Below are 27747 nucleotides of genomic sequence, written 5' to 3' on the forward strand. Positions count from 1 at the left end.
TTAATTTTTGGTGAGATCATTATTCAGTATTTACATCATTAAGATGGTCAATATTATTCACAGCTGAGTCTGAGTATAATGATAATCAAATTTGTTTCTTATACACTTTTTTGTTTTCCCAGGAATTAAGAATTGTGTCATTTTCATTTGCATTTTAGTAATGTACCTATTATGGATTTTTCCCAAACTCTGACACAATTAGAGTGTTAGTGTTTTCTCTTAGCATATTTGGTCATCTATTCATTTTCTTTCTTTTTTTTTTTCTTTTCTTTTTTCGTGCAAAGACATCATTATTGGAGCTTGGCCATTCTCAAATATTGATAAATTACTCTCTAGGCTAGCTGTATAGCTTCATCTTGGCAACTCCCTTCATGATTATTCTGGAAGTTTTCTATGCTTTCTTCCTTGTTTCTTTTCATTTTGTCATCTTCTTTATAAGTTTACATCTTCATTTTGGTAGAACATACTTTTGAGATCTTATATGTCTGCAAATATCTTGATTCTCTTTTCGTGTCTGACTCAAAGTTTGATTGGCTGTAGAATTCTGCTTTAGAAGTAAATTTCACTCAGGATGTTCTTGGTTAAATGTGTATCTTTCAGATTTTAACATTTGGTAATGGCAGACTAGGTAATTGGGCCAGTCCACTCACTGAAGACAAGTAGGTAAGTTAGATTAAAAAAAAAATGCCTTGAAGTAGATTGCTAATAAGACAGTGAATAATTACCAGGGCAGGATCTGGGCTAGGCTAGAGGTCCAGGGAGGTGAGCCCAGGGTTTGGGGCAGTTATTAGCTGAAACTAGAGACTGAATGGTGTTTTTGATAACTTTAAGGGATTAAGACAATAAAGGATTTGGTGTCCAAGGCAGCTCTGAATCTCTCCTCACTTTGGGTTGGGAATCTGAAAGACAGCACCTAGGAGTAAGGATGGACCAGATGTAGAACAGGCCTGCTTCAAGTTGCCATTCAGCTGCAGTTATTGAAGTCTCTGAAATCGGTTTAAGATGACCCTAGAGTACTACTATCCCCAGGCATCTCTAAAGTGCTAGGGCTTCCAGGAACCTGATAAAGCAAACCTACATTTTCTCCAAAGGAAAAAAAACCACCATTCTGGGTCTTAAATTATTTCTTCAAAGACTTTTTGCAAATATAATACTTGATAACCACTGAGAAAATAACCTCAGACACACAAGGAGACAAGATAACAAAAATGAAAAAAAAAAACGAAAACAAAAAAACACAACAAAACCACAAGCAATAATAGAAGATAGAAACAGACCCAAGGCAAATGTAGATATTGGCACTATCATGCTCAGACTTCACAATAACTGTGTTATTTGTTCAGAGACATAAAAGATAAGATTGAGCACTTCAAGAAAGAATTAGAAACTAAAAAATTCTCCAAATGAGTGGAAATTAAAATATTGAAAAATAGAATAATTGAAAACAAGGCCTCAAATATTGAGGTAATTAGTAAACTGGAAGATAATACAGAAGAAAATGTAGAATAAAGCATAGACAAAATGATAGCAAATATAGACAAGAAGATAAGAGAAAGAGGATACAGTACTAAGGACTAATACCAGTGGAAAACTTAAGGAGAAAAGACAGTGATAATGGGCAGAATATTTCAAGATAAATTGCCTAAGATTTTGTCAAAGGTAAGGAAGGCCATGCATTTACGAAGTCCAAGAATCTCAAGCAAGATAAATAAAAAGAAATATTTACTTGGGTTGAAAACTAAAGACAATGAGGAAGCCTGAAATGCATCAAAGAAAAAAAAACAAGCAAACAAATTATCTACCAAGAAAAGACATTATCTATAAACAGTTCCTAACAGCTGACTTCTCAGCTAAAACAGTGAAAGTCGGAACACAGTAGAATATCTATTGTACAAAGAAATGACATTTTTTTTCCCTTGCCAAACCAGAAATCTATACCCACCATAAAGGTGAAATAAAAATATTTTCATATCAACAGAAATTGAGAGAATTTGTCATTAATAGACCTGCACCAAGGAAATACTAAAGAATGTTCTTCAGGTGGAATGAAAGTGATCTTAGATGGAAGCTTAAGAGATTAAGGAAGAAATAAAAGGCAACAGTAAATATGTGGGTAAATCTAAATGAATATTGACTGCATATAAAACAATATAGGAATATGATGGTATTTAAGTCAGGTGGAGTGTAAATGGAATTAAAGTATTTCTATAGTCTTTGGGTTGCCTGGGAATTGGTAAAACTACTAATTAACATTAGATTTGTTCAGTTACAAATTCATGTTTTAATCTTGAGAGAACCATTAAAAGTATATATTAATATATTAGTAGAGTGTATATCTTCCAAGCTAATAGAAGGAGAAAAGTGAAATGATAAGAAGTTATCAGTTCCAAAGAAGGCAAGAAAGGAGAGAAGAATGAATATAGAGCTTATTAAGTACAAATAACGCTTAATAAAATGATATATTTAAATCCAAAAAGGTCCATTCAGTGTAAATACACTAAGTGGCCCACTTAAAAGATAAAAATTGACTAACTGGGTAAAAATAATTAAACTCAAATTAGTTGGTATTTATAAAGATACAGCAAAGTTGAAAGTAAAGGTAAAATAAAAATATATATTATGTAAACAGTTAGAATAGAAATATTGTATAGGTATATTAATATTAGAAAAAGTATACTTGAAGCAGAAGCAATGAACATCACATCACTAAAGGTGAAGAGAAACACTTCATAATGATATATAACTAGCAGACATTCTTTGTGTCCCGTACCACATTTTCTTTGCCTCCTGATTTCATCTTGGCTATAATGTACAGCTCCCTGTGCACTGCCACCATCTCACTACACTATGCTTCTCCCTCTGGAGCCTTAGAAAGCTGATCCTGAGCAAGGTGAAGCCTGGAAGTGTGTGTGGGGAAGTTAACACTCCTGGGGCAAGCCTCAAGCAGTGGAGGGACTGGAATAGGTGGATAAATTCTCCAGCTTCTCATCCCTTAGATGGACAGCTCTAAAACACATTCTGTCTGGCTCCTTCATGAGATCCCAAAGGGAGTTAGCCCCAGCTGCTTAACTGCAGAAATCAACTCAATAACACATCTCTTTTAATGGCTTTCCTTCCTTCCGTGGGTCTCTCTTCTCTATTTCCTCACTGTGCTTCCTGGGATCACCTCCAATTACCTGCCTGAAGTCCATGTTTTAGGCTACATTTTTGGGGGGAACTCAAACGAAGGCAAAAAAAAAATATCTCGATTTGTAAGTATCTGAAAAATAGTCTTAAAAGAAATTTCTCTCTCTTTCTCTCATCCTTAATTTGTATGCAAAAAGTAGCAGAACTATAAGGAGAAATAGATGAAGCTACAATTGTAGCTGGGGATTTGAACCCACTTTTCTTAATAACTGATGGGACAAGAGACAAACATCAGTAAGGGTATTATCAACACACTTGACCTAATTTATACATAAAGAACATTGCACAAGAGAACTGCAGAGTGTGCATTCTTTTCTAGCAAAACAGAACTCTTTCCAAAATTGACCATTTGCTGGGCCAGAAAGTAAATTGACACAATACAAAGGCTTGAAATCATAGAGTATGTTCTCTGAACATAGTGGAAACAAGTTAGAAAAAGATACCTAAAAATTAAAAATCCTTTGATATATTTTAATAAATGGTTTTCTGTTTATTTGCTTTTTAATTATAATGGGATTTTTTAAAAATAGAAGTTTTACATTTTTACATAGGCATATCTATTTTAAAATGACTCAGTAGTTTTACACTCAGAAAGTTCCCTCCTTCCCAGAAATCCAGTAACTAGTCATTTAGACCATTTTTTTAAAGTAATGCCCTCTTTTCTATTTTATTGGCTATATTTAATCATTCTTCCAGTTTGAACTTCAGAATCACTTTTTCAAGTTAAAAAAAAATCCTGCTAGAATTTTTAATTGGAATTGCATGAACTCCTTGTTCTTATAAGAATTTTATTTGTTTTTTAAATTGAGGTATAATTGAGCTGTAACATTATATTAGTTTCAGGTGTACAATGTAATGATTCAGTATTTATATATATTGCAAGATGATCACCACAGTAAGTCTTATTAGCATCCATCATCATACACTGTTACAAAATTTTTTTTTCTTGTGATGAGAAAAAAGATCTGGGTTGTTTTGCTTTAAAATTACCATTCTGTATTGTGATTGAAATTAATACCTCCTGTTCCCTATTCTTTTTCTCCCTCCTCACTTATTAATAGATGATATACTAACTGGTTATTTAGAAATATAGGGAAATACTGATGGAAATTGATGGAGGGGAGGACTGCGCATAAACTAGCTGTGGCTGGTTTCAAACCATTGAAAAATGGATTAGGATAACATTCTTACTTTGGTTGGTAGAACCAATTTGTCTGATGTGGGATAAATGCTAAAGCAGATACAAGTCTCCTGCTATCTTTCTTTCTGACATAACTGTTTTGCACTTTGATTTATAAAAGTTATTCTTGACGTTGCATAGATTTTTGTTCTATGTTCTTAGTTTCCAAGGTTCTTACAGCTTTTTATCTCTTAATTTTTTTCACGAGGCTTTTTTTTTTTTTTTGATAAAAGGTTGGGAAGAATAATTCAGACAGTGAGAGCAAGTTTTCATCTAAACCTAGAAATTCGGGAACAGTTGTTTGTTTTCCATTTTTTGGCAATCTTATGGATCATTAAATAATTAGATATTGGTTTAACTGAGAAGTGGGTATTACCATATACAGTTGAGAAGTGGAGTATTACCATTTATAGCTTGTACTTACAGATAAGTACAAAGGTCATTTCCTATTTTTATGTTTCAGGGATATTGTTTCAATGCTAGTAATGAAAAATACTACCACCTATCTGCTTCTAGGTTGGAATGTTGCGGCAGCAGATAGAAGAACATGAAAAAGTCAAGCAAGAGATGGCCACAGACTATAAGCAGGAGTTAAAGAAACTACATGAAGAAGTGAGATTTTCATTCTGTGTTGTGTAATTCTGTCTGCTTAACCCTTGAGAATTTCGTTAATGGACTGGTTTCTATTTTGTAAAGTGGGAAGTATATATTCCATGGGAGACACAGGGGTGGAGATCTATTTCTCTGTTCATCCAGGCAGAGAATCTTGCCTAATTATATGTTTGATACTACTTAGAACAGAGATTCTAAAATGTGTTTCTTGGTTGAATACCTGAAAGAAATAGAGCTATTTTTGTATAATACTGTGAAATATCGATACCAAAACTTACATTAAATATTAATTTTTGAATTAAATCAGTTACTAGATTTTTAAATAATAGAGGATCCAAAGGTTTCAGAAGCATTTTGGAATAAATAAGAGACGTGAGAAAGTTCTAGCTATTAACTCAATTTTATTCTTTAGACTGCGAAAAAAACTGCTTTTATTTAATTCCAATGTACTGCTGTTCTGCTCACTGAATATCAGTGTTCCACAGGAGAATGGCTCAAGAACCATAGGCCTAGAGCAAATAAAGAGTTTTTATTTGCTGCTTTTATTGGAAGGGGGAGGTGGTGTGAGTTGGGGGGCCCTTAAGTGCAAGGCTATTGTAATAAAAACGTTGTGTTTAAAAAACATTTTTTCCTTTATTTTTTCTTTGACTCAATGTATTGGGTTGTCAGAAAAGTTGTGATGCATTTTTGCAACGAAAAACGTAGAAAAATACGTCATGACTTTTCCAACAACCCAATATTTCTTTTCTAGTGTTCCTCTTTTATATGTAGTTTTGAACTGTTTTGTATTTTAACCTGCAAATCTAACATGCTCTTAACCTATTTTCAGTAGCACTGTTTAGCACTGCTCTTACTGTCATAATACCAATTTATCCTACCATCACTGTTTACAAATTCTTAAATTTTAAGTCTAGAAATAACTGTGTCTACAGTTAGACAGACTGAAGAGAAGCTATGGAAAACTACAGAAAAAACAAATAAGGGACTTCAGAGGAAACTCCAAAAATCACAGGGAAGATCGGTCTGAAATTGAGAGGTTAACCGGAAAAATAGAGGTACGTTCATAGTAATAATTCCCTCATAGTGATTGTCAGCCTTCGTGTAGGAAAGTGCTTTTTCTAATAGTGTTAGTTCCTGAAATCAATTTTCTACCATCTCTAGGACTGCCACTGAGCTATTTCAAAGGTCAAGGATGATCTGTACATCCTATCATCATCTGGTTCCTTCTGGTTGACGGGGTTACTGACTATCAGAAATTCCACAGGGCAGTACCACCCTTTGAGGGCCTTTGGGGATGTATGGAGACTTTGGTTTGGTTGTCAGAATGACTGGGAGTAAAACTGGTGTCTAGAGGACAGGGACTACCAGGGACAGCAAACATGCTGGGGACTGTTCCATACAGGAGGGATTCTTGTACCATAATGCCAATATTGAGAAACATTGACCCCCCAGTTACTAGCAGTCCGCTGTGGGCAGTGTCCTTGTCTTATTTATCGCCTAACAGAATAGGGCCTCAGTAAATGTTGAAAGTACATGGTTCTTCTGTATTGAGTGCTCTGTGTATCAGATTGCATATTCTCTGTTCTCATTTAGATATAGTAAGCCAGTTACCTCCCTCTTTGCTGACTTTGTTTTTATTAAGACTGAGTAACTCCATAATTATTGTGTATGCTATTGATTCCCCGGAGGACTTAAGGGAGGTGGTGAGTTAGCACTGCCAAGAGGAGATGAAGGAGCAGCACTGGGCTGTCACTCTTTCCCCGTCGAATGTGCCACTTCCCTCCTCTGTCTATGCCATTGGTTCTCCAGTGCGCCTGGGAATCACCCAGGGTCCTCTTTAGGCTCTCAGAGATTCTGATGCAGTAATATGGCATAGGACCTAGGAATCTGCATTTTTCCAGCTCCCCTAGCTGATTCTAATTTGAGAGACATTATTTGGCATCTTTTTATGATTACTTATAATGTTTCTATTCAGAGTAACCTGTCACCCACAAATGCCAATATGTTATTACTACCCAGAACTGTAATTTCTGTGTTAAGTATTCTTTTACTTGTATATCTCAATATTTTTATACATTTGAAGAGCTTAGATTCAGAAAACCACACAGATACTGCTTCCTCTCCAGCCCTCTTCTGTAATAACTATCCCCCCCCAACTCCTCATTACCACTTCCTGACCATTTTCCTTTTATTTCTACCTCAAAAATCTCATCTTTAATTTTCATGCCATCAGCTTATATCACCGACCAATGTACATACAACCAAAGTAGTCATCTTCTGATCCCTGGGTTGCTCCCCTGGCTTAGAGATTTTAGCTCCCAGTTCACTGTCACTCTCTCCAACATGACTCGTATCTGAATTCTTGAGGCTTTCAGTATCCACAGGATGATGTTTATAATACTCTGGTCTTTGAGTTCCTTGGTGTTCTTTCCTCCATAGATATTTTGATCTCCTCCCTGTCTCATCCACCTATTCCCATTGCCATTCTTTAGGCATTGTCGTTACCAATACTCACACCCCTCCTAGAATCACACTTTAAGCATCTCATTCTCTGACTACCATCCCTGTCTTTCCAGCATACTTCCTTCTAGTCCCTTGACTTTCAATAATCACTTGACCCCATCCATTAAAGTGATTGAATTCTGCCGCCTTTCCACTGCTCCGTATCTGCTTCATGTCCTCACTTACCAGTCCTTACCCAGCTTGAGCTCCGTGGTTCCAGTCCTTACATTCCCCTTCAGCTCCTGTGCCCCTCTCTTGCTGCATCGTATTTACTTGGCAAAACCATAACTCTGGATAAGTCTAGATTTTTGCTCACTCTCTACTTGCCGTGTGTGGCTGAACCTGGCTAGAGAAAAAAACCATTATGCCGACTGGCCTCATTTTAAATGTGGGGTCACTCACCTCAACTGGGTACTAATGCTACCCCATTTTTAAAAATATTGGGCTCATTTTCTCGATCATGCAACTCAAAGTTACCATTGATCCATCATTAATTTTGAACTGGTTGGGTTTGGGTTACAAATATCTGTTAAAATTTAGGACAGATTTCCCTTGTTATTCAAGCCTGTAGTTCTTCTGTTGAGATAGTAAACATTTGTGTCAAGGAGATTGTGTCGTCTGGGCCTGTTCGGCTCTTGAATTTTAGAGACTGAGAAATAAGAATTGGGCCAAGGGACTTGCCTGAACATTTATCTGAATCTGTTCAATTTCTGGGTTTGGATATCAAGAATTTGGGTAGTGAGGGATATCTATAATCATATTTTGAGATTTTAGTTATCTTACCATCATATTCTGAAGAATCACTAAAAACTTGTAACAACCCTAGGTGGCAGCAAATCTATGAAAATCACCATGAACCCAATATTTAGCTTCTGTGTTTCATACTTTTTGCCATGAGGGTGTTAAATTGAGAAAGACAGATAATCCAGAAGCACAGTATGTAAGGAATTTAGCATTACTCCACAGCTCTATCAGCTAAGTGAGTAATGGGGCTCCTGCTGTGGAGAAAGGTGCATGTGTACCCAGGGGTGTGGGGGAAAATTAAAGTAAAAGTGAGTCTGGGGAGCAGTGACAGCAAGGGCAAGCACTTAGAAGTTAAGTACCTAATTGCCTCTTCAGGAATTTCGTCAAAAATCACTGGACTGGGAGAAGCAACGCTTGATTTATCAGCAACAAGTATCTTCTCTGGAGGCACAAAGGAAAGCTCTGGCTGAACAATCAGAGATAATTCAGGTAGATTTAAGACATTTTAAAAGAATGAGAGGCAGAGGGGTTTTGATTAAGTTTGAACTATTAATAGCTTAATGTGGTACATGTGTGCTTTCTCATGTCCACCCATGTCCTCATGCCCACTGTTCCTTTGCTTGCTTGCTTTCCTCCCTGGCCTCCTTACCCCCTCACTCATGCTGCCTCTCTTGCTGTCTGTCAGCGTCTTGCATTCTCCTGCTTGCTTTGCATTCACATTCGTCTCCTTATCTTGGTCTCTACTCCTCTCCCTCCAATTCTCTCTCTTTCTACCCTTGTTCTCTCTCCGCCTCCTTCTCCGTTTCTTTGTGTCTGTTATTGGGTCTCTGGCTTACTTGTTCTGGCTGTTTCTGGCTGTTGCTTTGGCTTTACTTCTGTGGGTGTCTTGCTCTGTGTTTGTGATAGCTGCGGTCCTTTGGCTGAGGCCCCTCAGCTAGCCAGCCTGGGCACAGATGCTGAGAGAGTCATACTGCACTGGCGTGCACACTAATTAAAAGCAGTATCTTTGTGTCAACAGAAACACTTTTTAGAACACTAGTAGGAACCTTTTTTAATGAAGAACTGATGGCTTAAGCAAAACCAAAAAATAGGCACCTAATTTAGTAATATTTCTTTTTAGAACACATTGTTTGCTTTTTCAACTAAAAACTAGGAATATAAAGGAAAATGAACATAGAGGGAAATGAATATTAGTGACCATGTGTTACGTGCTAGACACTCTCAGTGCTTCTTCTACAAGCCTTTCTATAGAACATACAGTTACATGTTATGTGTTTAATATGATAATCTGTCAAGGTTGGTGGTTATCTCAGTTTTACAGAAGGAAGAAATAGACTGGATAAGTTAAGAGAACTGGAAGGAAGCTTTTTTTTAAAAACAAACAAACAAACAATCTGTGTTATTTTTTGTTTTAAGTCTCAGTAATGTATTGGCTTTTGATCATCCTACTGAAATATCAGCTAGCTGATAAACTACCACACATGGCTGTGCTGTGAGTGACTCCACTTAGAATGGCAGGAGGGACCCACACAACCTCAAGGAAGAAAGTTATTTTCAAAGCTGCAGCAAGCTGTGCAGCCAGAATGGGCTAATCAAATCCTGGGTGTCTAGACCTGAGCTTTTTGACCTAAACTAAAGCACTAAACAAACATAAATAACTATAAGGTATTGTTATATTCTAATTGTAGCTTTCACATTGGCAAAAAAGAAAATTGAATTTAAAATTTTAGTTCTCAATTGTTCATCTATGAAGTGTACTTATTATTGATTACAGATCCTTTTTAAAAAATTTTTATTGTGATTATCCTGCATAATTAAAACTTTATTGTTTATAAAAATGAGGTTTTTATTTACTACAACTCAGCTATGGCTAGAATAATAAATCTTCAAAAAGCTAACATTTGTTTTCCTTTGTAAGGGTATTTGAATTATTCTTCTGATAGCTTTGTTTAAACTGAAACTATTGTTTAATACTCAAAATATGTTACTTATAGCAGTGCTGTATGGTCCTCATTTAAAAAAAAACAAAACACTTTTAAATAAACTTCTGTTTACCTGTTACCCAGTATTTATAGTTATCATCATTTTGCCAATCTTTTTTTTTTTTTGTAGTAAAAAACACATTCAAGTTTGCCATCTTAACCATTTTAAAGAGTATAGTACAGTAATGTTAACTATTTGCGGATTGTTGTATAACTGATCTCTAGAACGTTTTCAGCTTGCCAAACTAAGACTCATTGAAAAACAACTCATTTGACAGTCTTGTTTCACCCTTCCCAATCTGCATACTTTTACTTCCTATTCTTGCTTTATTGCTTTAGCAGGGACAATCCAGCGTGACATTGAAAAGGAGTGGTGAGAGGGGACTACCTTGACTTGTACCTGATCTTAGTGGGAAGCTGCAAGTTTTTCACCATGAAGTATGATGTTAGTCTTTATCAAGTTGAGAAAGTTCCCCTCTATTCCTAGTTTTTATCATGAGAGGTTTTTTTTAACCATGAATGGGTTATTGTATATTTTTAATGAGCTAATGCTTTATGTTTTTATGGAAGTAAAACTCAATTTCATTTTAATTTTCCTTATTCACTGATTATTCTTTTATCATTTCGCTTTTACCTATTGGTAATCTGTGTGTGTCTAGGCTCAGCTTGCCAACCGGAAACAGAAATTAGAGTCTGTGGAGCTGTCCAGCCAGTCGGAAATCCAGCACCTGAGCGGTAAGCTGGAGCGGGCCAATGACACCATCTGTGCCAATGAGTTGGAAATAGAGCGCCTCACCATGAGGGTCAACGACTTGGTTGGAACCAGTATGACTGTTATGCAAGAGCAACGACAAAAAGAAGAAAAATTGAGGGAATCTGAAAAATTGTTAGAGGTGTGTTTTAAACTTTCTATAATTGGGGAAAAGTATGTATGCATGTTTCAAGAGAGAATAATTAACCTAGAACTAGGTTCAAAATCTATGGTTTCTTCCCTACTGTATAGCCGATGTATCAGATATTGATAACCTTATTGATATGGTCCCTGTTATATAACTTATAGTCTGATTCCCTCCCTGGCTTGCTTCTCTTGAAATAGAAAAATTGGAATAACATCTGACTTTTTTTTCTGAGTATTTTGCAGGTTCTGCAAGAAGAAAAGAGACAGTTGAAGGCAGCTCTTCAGTCTCAAGAAAATTTCATTCATGAGGCAAAAATGCAAAAGGAGAAGCTACAAGCAAAATTACAGGCAACTGACACTCAGCACACAGTAGAGGCCATAAGGTATCTTTAATCTTAGATATTATTAATCTTAGCCACTTGGTGTTTTGACATTAAGCACCAGTTTTAATATTCATAATTTTGTGTTTGATCATATTTCTTATTCAGTTTTAATTTCTGAATTAAATTTTTAAAGTGTTACAAAATTTTGTGCAGTTAGTTTTTTCTGCCTCCAGTTTGGGTCCCTAAGCAAGAGACTCTGATGTTTTGAAAGTTAGAAACTCCTTGGTCAGTCCATACCCTTGGTGAAACTCCAAATGTGAAACGAATTATAGTTGACTTCTCCTGGAAGGCCTCCCTTCTTTAGTAGGTCATGATTATTAGCTGTTTATCATCAATATGATTGATAAGCCAGCTATTGAGATGGCCCTTTAAAAAAATTCCTAAAATTGATTTTATTTCTATATACGAATGACTGCTATGAGGTTTGTAGTGGAAAGAAAGAAGGAGCTATGCTCCTTTTTTAAAATTTAAGTCTGGTGCACATTTCTATTCTTGTGAGAACTCTCCTGTAATTTTCCAGTTTCTTTGACTCAAGGGATCAAATGTCAGCTAAGTGATTTTTTGTCACTTTGTCTTTTTCCCTTGAAAAACAGGCCGAATTCCAGTTGGGAAAGGAATAAACTGCTGCTGACTTTTGAGAGGCATCATCTCTTGCCTCTACTCTTTGAGTTCTTTTTATAAAGCAGGAGACAAACTGAAGAGTGAGCTCCCCTACCAAAAACAGTTGGGAAATTTGAATGGGTTACACATTGCTTTTGTTTGCAAAGAGAAAAGGCCTTTAACAGTCCTCTTGTGTCCTTTCCTAGGTCACTGGAGGAGTCTCAGGCAGACAGGACATATACCTCTCAAGAGCAGGGCCACTTAGAGAATGTGCTTTCCCACCTGGATTTTACCCATACCAGCGAAGAACTTCTGCAGGCAGAGGTGACTCGTCTGGAAGGCAGGTAGATAATTATATACACATTTTAAAAATGTTCAGGTTGTTAAAAATGACTTGATCATCATATTGATAAAGTAAACTAATGTGATCATCTTAGAGAAAAAAATAAGTTTTTTTCCTCTAGCATCCACAAATGGCCTGGCTTCTTATTTCATGAGAAAACAGAAGCAGTTAAAGGAGAACTTCCTAACTTTCTGCCACCAAATCTACCAGTCTTCCTGCATCTGTGCCCATATTCTGTTACAGTGGATTCATTGATGGATGGCATGTCTGTGCTCCTAAAACTCCACTTGTGTTACTGTTTCTGCAATATTTTCTTTTTTCTTTTACTTCATAAAGTTCTCCCTCTCTTCTAAATTTTATACCATTTCCGCTGGTATAAAATATGCTTTAATGTTTCCCATTTTGGGAAAAAAATTAAAACCCTTTTAAAATCCTATATCCCCATCAAGTTACTTCATATTTCTCTGCTCTCCTTCAAAACCAAATTCCTCCAAAGAGTTGTCTGTACTGACCGTCTGTACTTCCTCACCTTTCACCTGTGTAGAAACCCTTCCATTAGCTTTCCTCTCTACCAACCACCTCACTGGAGCTGCTCTTGGTGAGGTCTCACTGGACACGAGGTGTTCCTTCACTCTGTTCTGAAGTGCTGTTGCTATTTCCTTGGGTGTTAATTTAACCGTGACTTGTGCTGTACCATGCCTGGCTCACTTGTATTGTTGTCATACTTGTGAACTTTTTGTTTTTCATCCTCTAAACTTTTTGACTGGGAAGAGTTTGATATTCTGTTTTAAACATGAATCATGGTCATTTGTACACTAACATTTTCTGTATCTGAAAGATAAAATATATAAAATATTAGCCTTTAGGCAAACACACAACAAAAAAATTGCTGTTTTACCCTTTTAAGTTTTGCTGTTTTACCCTTTTAAGTTTATCTTAAGTAATACAGTTTTTGTTTTTACTTTTATTTCTGTTTTTGGAAAAGTGTTTTTCTTTACATGTTAAATACACATGCCTATACACACATATACAGTTTTTGCTTTATTTCTTTTTCACCTTGGAATACGTAAGATATTCCTGGTTATCATTGTTGAGGTGTATGTGCACACCTTCGATTGAATAAAATAAAGCTTATTATTATTTTTGATAATAGAACTAATTTTACATTTTTATCATAGATTTTTCCATTGGTTGGCTTTTGAGTAATCTTTCACATGTATGTATGTATGTATGTGTTACTATGCTCTTATCAGGCTCTGAAGACTTGCCTCTTGTTTCTGACTTGCAGTGTGACCTTGGACATCTTAGTCTCTTTAGACCCCGATTTTCCCACCTGTAGATAGGACAAGGTTATCTCTGATTTTTGGAACTCAGTGATTGACACATTGTAATCACATACTAAGTACCAAATGAATGAGCATTCTAGGATTTTTAGAAATAGGTAAAATTGGAATAAATGGATGCAATCACCATTGTTCAGTACTAAAACAGTGGCTTTAAAAAATTCTTTTTTTGTATTGAAAGTTAACCAGAAAAAGAAACTCTTTTAGACAGTTTATTTGTGTTACTCAGTTTTATCAAAATATTCCTTAAAACAGGACCTAGAGTAATTTAAATAATTGCTTTTGTGTTGTTGTATTGCAAAGATGGTATTTTTGAATGATAGCTTATCTAGTAAGTTGGCTATGTTGGTGAAACAACCTAGGTTACCAAGTATTTATATTGAATAGTCTAGAACCCAATGATCCAGGGGCTGAGGGAATGGTGGGCAAAGCTGAAGGGAAATAAAAAGTGAAGGACATTATTTTAATCATAGAATTTGTAGTCCAAGAGACAAAATATACATGTTAAAGGACCTAAGAGCAATTTAAAGTAGAAGATTTAAGGTAGAAAATTCTGGAAAATTTCTATATTCAAGCTATAAAAATTGAAAATAAACTGTATTTTCAATTGGTAGTTACAAAATAGTTACAGGGATATAAAGTACAGCATAAGGAACATAATAGTATAATAACTATATGGTGGGTATTAGACTTATTGGGGGGATCACTTCGTAAATTATAGAAATGTCTAACCACTATGCTGTACATCTGAAACTAATATCATGTTGAATGTCAACTGTAATTGAAAAATAAAAATTAAAAAAAGAATAACCTGTTTTTAAGGTGATTAGGGGAATGAGGGTTGGGGTGGCTCTATTACGTAAACATTGATCTGATTCTTGTTGACCTTCCATTGCCAGGTGGGAGGGGAAGGTGCTTTGTGGTCAAGGGGATGGTGGTATATGAAGAGACAAGAAGTCAAACGTAGCAAATGGAGCATGACAGACAGTAAAGCCTATTGATTTAGAAGCAAAAAGATTTTATTAGCAGAAATGAGCTGCGAGATAAGAGAGGTATGGTGCCCCTGAGGTTCAAGGGGTTGATTCTTAAGTAAAGGTGACAAGTTGGAAACTCTTTAAAGAAGATAATTCTGGCAGCTGTGTGTAGGATGGAATTGTAATTAAGTGTAGTGAAGATTTAGATTGTGATGGCAGCTCCCGTACAACCAGAGAGGCAAAATTCGCTAAGTTGCTGTAATCTTTAGAAATTTTGTAATCAGTTAAATTTTAAGCAGAAGGAAAGACTGTAGGCAAACACAGAAAGTGCTTGAATTGGATTTAGCTCCCTCTGGTGATAAGAAAATTGGAAATGAGTTTTAATTTGGGGTAGGAGGTGATGTGTAAGATATGTCTTAGACATCAAAAAGGTAAGTTACAATAGATAATTCATTTTGTGGATTTCAGTGTTTTTGTTGTTTTAAATAAGTTATCTTATTTTTGTCACACAGTTTGGAATCTGTGAGTACTACATGTAAACAACTTAGCCAAGAACTAATGGAAAAATATGAAGAATTGAAGAGGATGGAAGTACATAACAATGAGTACAGGGCAGAGATTAAGAAGGTACAAATCTGCATGCTTGGGGTTGCAAAGCTTGTATTTATGGATTGAACTGAGGGTTGGGAAGTTATAGGAGTTATTTTTAATGAGTGAAAAAGGGCCACTGGATATTCAGGAGTAGATGAGCACCTGGAATATGCTTAGGGAAAGTGTCTGTCTTTGTCATCCTCAGGCATGCTGTACAAATATTCTCAAGGTAATTAAAACCTTCCCCCTTTGAACTCTAAAACTTTATTTTAAACATGTTTGTATGAAAATATTTCTAAAAGATACACAGTATTCTGCTTGCAAAAAGATACTATATGAGCTAGCATTTAGTATTTTCTCACTGACCTCAGGTGCTTTTGGATATGTATTCTGTTCTGTGTTGTGGTGTAGTTAATGTTCTTATTGGCAATCGAGATATGCAGAGCTGTTTGTCTCCACATTAATGGGCCCTCGCTGTCCTGGCTGTTGACTCATATTTTTTATTACTACTTTGAGATTACTTCAGCCCTTTTTTTCTTCTTTTCTTTCTCTTACTTTCTGTGGATCAGGGAACCATATAAGTAAAATTTTTAGATTTGCAACCAAAAAAAAAAAAGGATGAATGTCACAGCTGCTGTCCTTTAAATAATGTGTGCATGGACTTTGATACTAGTTCTCAGTATTTGAATAACTCATCTCTGCCTGTTTTGAGATCTAACAAATGATTGTGGGTGTAACTAGCTGGCCTTCAGTATAGATATACAGCTTGATAAATTGCTAATTGTCTACAGATTTAATCTAGGAAAATATTCATGTCTTGAGGTAAGGTAAAAATTACCTTATTATTTTAACTATTAATATATTTTTCTATCTACATGCTTTCTCTTAATTTTTCCTGCTTTCCTTTCTGTTTCTTTGTAGTTGCAAGCACAGATTTTACAGGCTGAACAAAGTTACAGTTCTGCACTAGAAGGAATGAAAATGGAAATCTCCCAGCTAACTCGGGAGTTACATCAGCGAGATATCACCATTGCTTCTGCCAAAAGTTCTTCCACTGACATGGAAAAGCAACTCAAAGCAGAGATACAAAAGGCAGAAGAAAAAGCAGTAGAGCACAAGGTGACACTTGAACAAAACCTCTTTTTATTTGAAGTGTGTTTTTGAAGATTGAATTTATTAAAGATATAATTTCCATAGTATTTAATTCAACACATTTTTATTAGACACCTGCTTTGAGCTGAAGCTATGCTGGGTAACAAGAATTCTAGTGAGGTTTGGTGGGGAGGTGAGAGTAGACACAGATAAGTAAAGAGACTGTTTCTGTGGTGTGTGGTGAGAGTGTGACATGTTCACTGTGACAAACTGGAGTGTAAGTGGGGCAAGTGGCAAGGGATGAGACTGGAAAGCAGGGACTAGCCCCTGAAGGGCCCCATCAGCCATGTTAAGGAGTTTGAGTGTTATCTTGAGTGTTGTCAGAGTATGGCTTTAGCAGGATAGAAGGACTCTGGTCATCATATGGGGAAGAAGAAAGGAGGAAAAGTGACCACTTAGGTGCTGTTTTAACAGTAAGATGGCGGCCTGAGCAGTGGGCAAAGGAGATGGTGGGAAATGGATGAATTCTGGAGATCTTTGGCTGGTAAAATTGACTGGGCTTTGTATTTGATTGGACAGGGAGGGTGAGTTAGATAAGAGTTATGCAAAGATGTCACTGGATTCCAGCTTGGGCAACTAATTAGAAAGTGATGCTTTTTAGTGAAATAGAGAAAACATAGGGAGCATGTTTGGGGAGGATAATGCATTTGTATGAAAGGCATACAAAATAGGAAAGCTGGCAGAGGGGACATTGGTTTGGTACATTTGGCTTGGGATAAAGGCTGGACTTTCATATGGAAATATCTAATAGTCAAATGTCACAGAAGGCCTGGAGTTCAAGAATAAAATCAGGGTAAGACATTTAGCTGAGGAAGCCTTTGCATGAAGTTGGCATTTGAAATTGCCTGAGAAACTTAGAGATTATAATGAGAAAGCATAGCGTATGAAGAGCAGAGACTTGAACCAAACTTAGGATACTACTCATTTAGGGTGAAAAAACATATTGGCGTGGAGCTACAAAAAAAAAAAAAAAAGCAATAAGGAAGGAAACCAGCTAGCTTTCACTAAGGAAGCAGGAAGCCAGGGAAGACAGGACTCTTTGCAAGTAGGAATGGTCAAGCAGAAAAGCTAAGGAGAATGAGGACTGAAAATAAAGTATTCTTTTGTTAAAGGAGTACAATCCACGTGATGTTGGAGGTAGAAGCCAAATTAGAGGAGAGTGGGTAGGGATTTGCCAGTGAACTGATCCACCTTCTTAGAATAATACTTTAATTACATGTGCATTAATTCATCTTGAAACATCTTTTAAAGCATCTTTTTAGAAAATTTTTATATATATACTTGTATATCAATAAAGAATGTAGCTTTGCCTAATGAAAATTACATGTGGAAAAATTTTGTAAGAAATACTTGATTTATTTGTTATTTTTGCTTATTTGTTTTTTTCTGCTTTTCTGTTCTCAGGAGATTTTGGACCAGCTGGAATCACTCAAGTTAGAAAATTGTCGTCTTTCTGAAATGGTGATGAAATTGGAATTGGGTTTACACGAGGTACATAAATAGGAACTTAAGTTTTTCTGCTATCCAAGCCTTGAAAGAAATCATTTTGTAAATATTGATATTGTAAAGAGAGAGTTAAGATCAAACATGGAATGATCCTTCTGCAGAAACTTGTTCAAATAAAAAGATTTCGAGGCAGTGATAGAAGTGAGCAAAATATGACTCTCCGCTTCAGCAATGGGAAGATATTTTTTATGTTATGTATGTGAGAAAATACATATACAGCCTGTGTTCTTAATAGGGAGAATGTATATAAAGGGCTTAGCTTAGTGCCTGGCATTTAGTAAAAACCCAGGAGGTGTTAGATGCTGTGATTATTATTGTAATATTATGCCTACAGTGTCTTTCAGTGTAAGGTATATTATCTTTTAAACAATTTAGTTTTAATTATATTCCTATAAGATAAAATTAATTTATCAGATATTCTAGAATCTTTTATGTTTGGAGCATTTTTGTTGATGATGTAATGGACACAAGGATGAATATGACACAAGGATTCTAGCCTTTAAGAAATTGAGAGTAAAAAACAAACAAACAGAAATTGAGAATAATCTAGTAGGGAGAATAAGAAATGTGTATAAGCTCCTGTGAAACCAGAGAACAATGTTAGTTAATAGTGAGTTATAAACTGTCGATACTCTTTTAACTATTTTGTTATAATTGTTATAATTTGCAAAATGACCCGTCTATTCTAACCCACCTTTTCTTGGTGTAGGTCAAATGCCCAAAGATTGTAGAAATTCTTTTTTTCTGTACTTCTAGGAGAATTTGTGCCTCTAAAGATACATGTTACTTTGTGCCCCGTTTGCTCCCAAGTAGTTCTAATTTCACAGTTATGGATGATGGAGGCTGAGGTGGGAGTAAGTGCAAAATGTTCAATGAATACTTTGTTTCAACTAAAAGAAAATACAGAGGACTATTTTTATAATCTTTTGGGAGGGTAAGATTCTCTTAGCATCATGAAACCATAAAAAATTTTACAACATAAGGATTTTACAACATAAAGATGTAAAATTTCTGATTGGCAAAAGATCTCTTAAAAAAAGACTGATAGACTGAAGGAAAACAATTTATAAACAGACAAAGTTTGATATAAAATATTAATATATAAGAATTTCCTACAAAGATAATAAAATATAATTCAGTAGAAAAATGGTCAGAGGACATATATGGATAATTCACAGAAGTAGTACAAAAATCCAGTAAACAAGGAAAGCTATTCAACCTCCCTAATAATCAAAATCAAATAAATATTCTTTTGCTAGTTGGATTGAAAATGATTTTTAAAAACTAATATAGCCAGTGTTGGCATTAATATAGAGAAACAGGCTCCCTCGTGCTCTGTCAATGAGAAAATGAATTGAAAGAGCCTTTCTAGGAGACAATTTGGCAATATCCATCAAACTTGTAAATATACATAGCGTATAAACTCCTGAATCATGTGCATTTCTGATTTTGATAGTCATTGCTGAGTAATTCTTCAAAAGGTCATATCAGTTTGCATTCCCAAGGAAATAATCCTATAGGAGCAAATGTGCAGAAATGGCATTTCAGTGTTGTTTGCAATATCTAAAATTTTGAAATAAACTAAATGTTAATCTATAAAGTGATGGTTAACTTGTGGTTTTCTATACTATAAATATTACGCTGTCATTTAAGGTGGCAGATGAAAATATGCATCTAATCTTGCTCCCTCCCCCAAACCCTCTAAAACTATAATGAAAGGATTTTTTTAAAAAAGCACATACCTACAAGGATGGGAAAAATAGGAGAGGACACAACAACTAAACATTTTGTAAGGGAGAAGATGGATAGATGGATGGAAGAAAAATGCCCCAGTAAAACCAATACTAAGTTAGTAGTGGAGAAAGCCAAGAACTAACCTGATTTATGCATAGAATCTTCAAAAGACTCAGGATTTGGTAATGTTGACTGATAGAAGCTTCTCTTATGCAGTGATTACCTGTTCATATATAAGAGTTGGGAACTCTCAGGGGCACTTAAGTCAGACTATGACCAGAGATTCTGTTCAGCTTTATTCTTCCATTTAACAGTGGAAGTACTGTCCTTTCTTTACACAGCCAGGTGTGTGCTTGCTACACAGTTTTTATATTACCTTTCACATTCATTTATCTGTAATTGTTGTTATTAAAATAATAAATTTGAGAAAATTCAAAAAGATGCCCTGCAAAGGCAAGCATTATCTTTTTAAAGAAAGCATATTTAATGACATCAGACATCAAACTCTGGCTGGTGAAAATCGTGTCAGCAGTTTAAACTTACTCTCTGGTTTTGAAGGTACACGCAGTGTGAACATGTACATATTAAGAATAGTTATAAGAAAGTGTCTTTTTGCATTTTACCACCTAGGAAGCTGGAATTGCTTTTACAAATAAATGTTTGGGTTAAATAACTATTTTAATAAATTATCTTAATAATAAAAGCAATAGCTCTCATAAAATAAATTATTTACCACATTTAAAAATTGACAATAGTTTGCAACTTAATTTTTATGTTTTACAAAAAAATTTTTTTTTTGAGATTTTTACTGGCATTGATGACTTACGAAAAGATTTTATAACTGATTATCACTACTGGTACACAGATAGTTAAAAGGTTGTATTTTAAAGTTTATGTTTTTGTTAGGTAAATTCTGTTTGTCAAACCATTCTTCATCAGTTTGTTTTCAGAAAATTCTTTATAAAAAAGACCAAGCTACACTTCATATTAAACTCCAAAGAAGATTACTATAATTTTTCAGAATGCTAATGAAAATATTTTGTCATTAGAATAAAATGATCCAGACTACTTTTTTTTCAGGTACCAGAAAACACCTAGAATTGAAGAACAATAAAATGTATGATCACAGAACTCAGAAGATCAGAGTAGTAATTCCCGCCTTATACTTGAATGCTGCTTTATCATGTCCACATTTATTTGACAAGAATAGGTGTCAGCATTATGTAAAAGTATTTAAGGCCAGACAGTAGTTATTTAAAAGTTGTCCTTTCCAGCCAGAATTCCTTTTCAGAACATTCTGTTCAATTTCTTTCGTTGAACTAGGTCTCTTGATTCTCTTCTACAGTATTCTGGGGCTCTTCAACCTCTCTTTTTTGAATAATCCATGGCTGCTATCTTCCTTTTTCCCTGTTTCTGATTCTTACTTGTAGCTCTCTCTCCATGCTATTAGTTGTCAGCCTTCCTCCTGCCCCTTGCATGTATATTCCTTGACACATCAGGAAAGCCCATGGTGCTCTAATTTTGAACCCCACTTACTGTAAGAAACAGAACCCCTTTTCTCTGTCAGTCTTAGAAGGCCAAAAACAAATCATTACTTTTTCCAAAGTAAAGCATAGATGAACTAGTTACAACTAAACAAAAAAGAAATTTTCTACCAGCAATATCATAGCTCACAAATATTCTTATACAAATTAAGTGACTTCAGTATTCTTTTTTATTAGGCAAAAGAGATTTCACTAGCAGACCTCCAGGAGAATTATATGGAGGCATTAAATAAATTAGTGTCTGAAAATCAACAACTACAGAAAGATTTGACAGATACCAAATCTAAACTGGAGATTTCTACTCAAATGTGCAAAAAAAATCATGACAGGATCTTTAAACCAACACAGAACAGAGCACCTGAGTTCAAGAATACAGAGTTCAAGTAAAATTTCTTCACAGTTTATTTAAAATGTGTATCATTGTAATGTAATTCTCATTTCTTTGAGAATAATTTCTTATTTATAGCTATTAAATCTTCACAGGATGGTATAGTTAATTCTGAAGTACAGTGTGCGTAAGTAAAGCTGTCAGGTTAAAAAAATGGAGGGGGTTATATAGCACTTTCATTCAGGCTTTCGTTTTAGACACTCTGGATATAGGTATATACAACATCCTTATTCCTCTGAGCCTTTTCATGCTGCCTGCCACCGCCCCAACCCCACTTGTCCCATAAGAAGTTGGCTTTTTATAAAAAGCTTCCTTTATATTTTTGGTCAGTTAATTGTAGGCTATTACTATAAGAAGTCAACATTCTATGAAAAACCACCTGGCATTAGCTCTTACTATATGGCTCACATGTTTTCCTACCAAAAGCCTTTACTGACACCCTCAGCCACACTCCCACTTCCACCCCCAGATGAAGGTAGGTGCCTTTATGTGCACAGAACTCCCCTTTATCCTAGCACTAACCACACGAGATTACTCAGGCAGCTTGTCTGGCTTCCTTGCTATATTGTAAGCATGTGAGGGCAGGGGCCTGGAAGTGGGGATGGATACTTGGCGCCTGAATGAGTGGGCTGCTCATTTTTAAATTATAGCCTTATTGGTTAGCCTCTTCATTTATATTTAAGTGAACTTCCTATAATATTTCTGTTTTAAAAGAGAAAAAGTTGCTACAATTTTTATTTGTTTTGTTTCCTAATCTGCTATCCAGGCCAACCCAAGGCCAGCAGAGACATGATGGAATAAAGACTGAGCACTACAAAATAGGTCTTCCTTCTCCAAGAGGACAAGCATCGGATAGGATAGAGCCTGTGTCCAGGGGCCTCAGCCCCCTGAGTCCTCACATCAGCCCTTGCAGCTCCACTGTCTCTTTGACTTCTGACTTTCTGTGTAAAGCTCACTCTGTGCCTTCAGTGCTAGATACAAATGAAGCCCTTTTTTCTGACACTGTCTCTGAGAGTATAAATGACCAAGAAGAGTTTATGTCTTCGGTATGGAAACTTTCTGATCTTACTAGTTTATTAAGTTTTAGTTTGATTTTATCTTTTATTTTAAGGGTGAGCAGTGTGATATGGTTTTTTTGTTTTCTTGTTCTCTGTCTTAAGTACACTTAGTTATTCTTATGGATTTCTGCCTTACGGTTTTGCTCGTGAAGACACACTCAGCTATGATTACTTTTCAAAATATGTCTTAGTTCTGAAATAATGTGTGTAACTTTAGTTGTAGGTGTTCATTTGTTTTCAACCTCAATTGGAAATTCCCTTCCTTTCTTTTTCGAAGAGGGCCAGTTTTGTGTTGGAACGGTTGGTTCACGGAGTACCTCTGGATGCAAGATACCCTGAGACACAGCCAGTGAAGAAGGAAAAAAGGAGCTGTTGGAAAGGGAAAAGGGTGGGAGGTGGAAGAAGGAATTGTATCTGGCATGTCTAGAATGCACAGTGCTGGCCTTGATGGCAGAGACTGCCCTTTGGCACTATGCTGGCCCCTTGTTCCTGCGCTGTTGTGCCGACTCCATCTTTTTGTCCTTCTGCACTGAAGCTCTTGCCTCGGGCCATTCACCTCAGGCCATCACCAGTTTCAAAATAAGACCTCACTTCTATGTAATTCTGAAATCCAAAGAAGTCTTGAAATCCAACTTTCTTCCCAAGTTTGGCAGCAAAACTTAACTTGGCACTAAAGCCTGACCAGACCTGAACCGATGTGAGAATATGTGTAGATTTTATGTATCCCACTTAGCATTTTACTTCAGAAATGTCAGTGTTTCATTGTGGGATGTTACCTCAGACCCCACAAGGGTAATAGAGTTAACCCTCACTAGTCATGGATTCTGTATTTGTGAATTCGCCTACTTGCCAAACTATGTAACCCCCAGTCAGTACTCGCAGCACTGCCACAGTCATTCATGGACCGGTACAGAGCTGTGAAAAATCTGAGTCACCGGAGTTGCACCTTCCCAGCTGAGGTTGGCCATGGCGACTCTGCCCTCTGGCTTCAGCCATCATACGTAGATGACCTGTAGGGGCAGCGTGGTGCAGTGCAAGAAGCTCAGATCCTGGGGCTCCTTGAACAGGGCTCAACTCTCAACTCTGGCACCCCCTAGTGGACAGCCTCAGGCAACTCACAAGCCACTTCCCAACCTTGTTTTCTCTTCTGTAAAATAAAGAAAATAGAATCTACCAGGATGAGTTGTTTTTAGGATGATAATCTCTGTGAGAGGTGTGTGTGTATGTGTGTGTATTTCCCAAAGAAGCAATGAATCTCTATTCACTAAATTCAGTGTTTGAGGAGACTTGATAGAAAATAACTATTGCCGATGAGGATTGACTGTATGTTGTGTGTGTCCTCTAGTACCTTTCTAAAATCTGAATTTTAGAAATATCACTGGCCCCAAGGGTTTCAGAGGAGGGACTGCAGACTGAAATTTTGGAGGAGGAAAAAATAATTGATTTTAACTGGTGTCTGATATGTTACAGGCAGGTTTTCTGTGCTTTAAAGTGAAAGTAACATATCCAGATTTTAAAAGTGAGTTTGTATTGACAGGCATCAAGTCCATTATCTTCTGGGGTACAGAAGGATTTACAGGTCTAAACTGAGACATTCTTCAGGCCAATAATCAGTAAACTTTATGTTTACACAACTTGGGTCAGAAAGGAAGAGATTTGTGTTAATTTTTGCAGTGCCTTTTTTTTTTGTCATTAAGATAAAAACAAAAGTATCCCTTTAGAGGAAAAAAGTTTTTTTTTAAAAAAATCACCTTTTAATATTGCTAGTTAGAAAATATCATGCATAGTATGTCTTAGAAACATTCTATTCAACTTATATATGTCAAAATTTGTTTGTCTTCTAGTGTCCCTTGCCTGTATCTCCCCTTGGTTCAATAGCTACAAGATTTTTGGAAGAGGAGGAACTGAGGTCTCATCATATTCTAGAGCGCCTGGATGCCCATATTGAAGAACTGAAAAGAGAGAGTGAAAAGACAGTGAAACAATTCACAGGCCTAAAGTAACCTCTTAAAATATCACAAACATGGAAATAAGAGCAAACACTGAAGAGTTACTGTCATCTGAAGTAGCAGCTCTTTAAAAGCACGAACATATAGGACTCGTAAAGACGAGGCATACTGAACCTATTATGAAGAAACCTGAAAAACTGATACTTCTTCAAGGCGAGGCATCTGCACTGCACTGGTTTGTTGAAAAGACTTTTTTCCAGCAATAACTTGTAAGAATAAACCACTTTGCTAGACTGTTTTTCCTCATTGATGTTTATTATCATGAAGTGATGCTTTCTTTTGTGGACTTAAATGAGAATAGCTATAGACTAAAATAAAGATTTTATGGTACATGTTGAAAATAAAGTAACTATAGGAACTTCTTTAAGGGACATATGTAATAGAAGTATAGTTTCCAAGTCAAACTGATCCGGCTAGAGATTAGTTTTACAACTTAATAGCCAGTTGGGCTGGTAATGTGCAAAGTTGGGCTGGAAGTATATACAGGGGCTAAAGAACTTTGACAGGAAGCCCTCTCTTGTTCAAAGCCCAGGTATGAGGGAGGTGGAGGGAGGGGACATGGGCTTGTTGTCATGAGTGGTGCCGATGGGACATCCGATGGAAAAGTTCCACACCTGCATTTCTAAGGAGAGGGTAAAGGGGGAGACAAAGACCTCTCTGTGGAGGAGGCATTTGAAACTTCAGAGAGTTGATAAGATCTGCCATGGAAGGCATGGAGAGAGAGAAGAGCAGAAGGCCAGGGTTGGGTCCCGAGGGATGCCAGCTTATGAGGATCCCAGCAAACAGAGCTGGGATGTGTAATTAGAGAAAGAAGGTGAAGCGTGTACTCATCCCCTCAGGAACATGGCTCCTGTGATCCCCCTCTCCCCAGTGGGTCTTTCCCATCAGCATGTAAACATCCTATGAATTTTCTTTAAAGCAAAACAAAACCTCAGTTCCATATCCCTTTCTACATACTGCTCCATAAGTTTTCACCCCTTCAGCCAAACATTTCTGCAGTGACTGCTTACACATCCTCACCTCCCACTCGCTTAACCTCCTCCAGCCCCACTTCCATCCCCACCATGAAACTGCTGTCTTACTCTTGAGGTCACCAGTGACCTCATTAGTCCTTGAGCATCATTTCACACAGCTGGCCTCTCCCTCCTCCTCTCTCGGCTTCTATGATCTGCCACTCCTTGTTTCCCTCCTACCTCACTGGCCCCTCCATCTCGTACTTTTCTGGCTTTTCCTCTCCTAGAGACCCCTCTCCCGGGGCTTTGCCATGGGTCTTCTCACTCGACATATTACTCTAGAATATTCCATTCGAGTCTCAAGCTTTTTTTTTTTTAATCTTTAAAAGTCAATTCAATATTCTCTACAGGCTAACTTGATGGGTAAATTTAGATAGATAGATAGATAGATAGATAGATAGATAGATAGATAGATAGACAGATACATCTCCAGAAGTTGTAGGTTTATAACTGACTATATTAAAATATGAAATTTATACATGACAAAAAATACCATGGATAATATATATTTTTTAATGCTATGTTTTAATTTTAAGTAGTATTGACTAGCTTTCTGATATGAAAGATAAAAACAAAAGCACACTCATAATTCTGCCCTTCTCCCCGCTGACCCATGAATTCTTCTTTTTTTTAAAATTAGTTTCAGGTGTACAGCACAGTGCTAGTTATACATTTTACCCCTCAAAGTGACAACCCCCTTCCCCCAATCCACCGCCCCACTCCCCCCAACCCCGATATCATACATATGTATTACAATTCCATTGACTCCACTCCCACACTATACCCCACATCCCGTGACCATATATATATATATATATATATATATATATATATATATATATATATATTCAATTATAGTTGACATACAGTATAGCAGCTTCAGGTGTACAGTGCATTGATCAAGCCTGTACCCCATCCATGAAGTGGTCTCCCTAACAAGACGTGACCATCTGACACCCTACAAAATATTTACAACATTATTAATTATATTCCCTGAACTTTCATATCCCTGTGGCAATATTGTAGTTACCTATTTATGCTGTCTAATCCCTTCCCCTTCTCCCTCATACCCACTCCCCTCCCAACTAGCAACCATCAGTTTTTCGATTCTCAAGTTTTTACTACCATCAGCAGGCCAATGACCTCTACATTCAAAACTGACCTTGATATCTCCCCAGAGCTGCTGTGTTAGGTACCTAGCTGCGTATGGAATATCTTCACTTGAATGTCTGATAAGTGTATGATGTTGAACATTTCTAAGACCTCCATTTTCCCTCTTGCTAAACTCCCATGTCAGGACAGCATTCTGTTTGCTAATCGCTGGGAGTTTCCCTTAATTTCCTCCTTACCCACATCTCCGTATCCAAATCATTGGGCGGTCTTATCAGTCCTGCCTCCAAAATCTACCTCAGATCCAACCATTTCTCTTCTCCACTGTCATCACCCTGAGCCAAACTAACCCAATGTCTCGCTTAGATCCTGGCAGTAGCCGCCTAACTGGGATTACTCCTACTCCTGACCCCAATAATTCATTCTCCTCAGTGCCTTCAGAGCTATCCTTCAGAAGTGTAAATGTCCAGTGTCACCACTACCTCCTAAAGCCCTTCAAAGGCTTTTTAATGCGTTCAATAATTCTGAATTGCTCACCATAGCCTCTAAGACCCTCGGTGACATGGGCCTGCTCCATCCCCCACTGCATCACTTTTTTGTCCTTGTGCTCCAACCATGCTGGCCACTGTTTGACTGCAGCCAGCTCTAACCTGTTAGAACCCTTGCTGTTGACATGGAACCCCTTTCTGGCACTTCACCCATGATTGGCGTTTTCTCCTCTCAGGTCTACCCTCAAATGTCTGCTCTTGAGAAAGACTGCTGCATCCAAAACCCGCTTCTCCCTGTTTTCCGGCTTATTGCCCTCAGTTATTTCCTTCATAGTACTTACCACGCTCTGAATGCAAATCGTTACTTGGTTTGTGTTTCTATTGTTAATTTCTTCGTTTAGAATTAA

General features: G+C 36.7%; 1 protein-coding gene across 8 annotated transcripts in view; it reads left to right on the forward strand.

Moving 5' to 3' along the window:
* Window positions 1-25057, forward strand: part of CEP63 (centrosomal protein 63) — a 40627-nt gene extending 15570 nt beyond the window's left edge. For 4 of the 8 annotated variants that reach the window (XM_019654608.1, XM_019654607.1, XM_019654601.1 and 1 more), the window contains exons 4-15: window positions 4883-4978; window positions 5911-6033; window positions 8600-8713; window positions 10866-11099; window positions 11348-11487; window positions 12294-12431; window positions 15260-15374; window positions 16260-16457; window positions 17895-17981; window positions 21452-21657; window positions 22429-22708; window positions 24565-25057. In XM_019654608.1, the coding sequence (XP_019510153.1) occupies window positions 4883-4978; window positions 5911-6033; window positions 8600-8713; window positions 10866-11099; window positions 11348-11487; window positions 12294-12431; window positions 15260-15374; window positions 16260-16457; window positions 17895-17981; window positions 21452-21657; window positions 22429-22708; window positions 24565-24723 (1890 nt within the window). In that variant the 3' untranslated portion in view covers window positions 24724-25057. Of the gene's footprint in view, window positions 1-4882; window positions 4979-5910; window positions 6034-8599; window positions 8714-10865; window positions 11100-11347; window positions 11488-12293; window positions 12432-15259; window positions 15375-16259; window positions 16458-17894; window positions 17982-21451; window positions 21658-22428; window positions 22709-24564 lie in introns of those variants that run through there. The other 4 variants (XM_019654609.1, XM_019654605.1, XM_019654602.1 and 1 more) reach the window with 3 other exon arrangements.
* Window positions 25058-27747: the final 2690 nt, after the last annotated feature.

The sequence above is a fragment of the Hipposideros armiger genome, unplaced genomic scaffold, assembly GCF_001890085.2.
Source record: "Hipposideros armiger isolate ML-2016 unplaced genomic scaffold, ASM189008v1 scaffold_226, whole genome shotgun sequence".
NCBI classification, from domain to species: domain Eukaryota; kingdom Metazoa; phylum Chordata; class Mammalia; order Chiroptera; family Hipposideridae; genus Hipposideros; species Hipposideros armiger.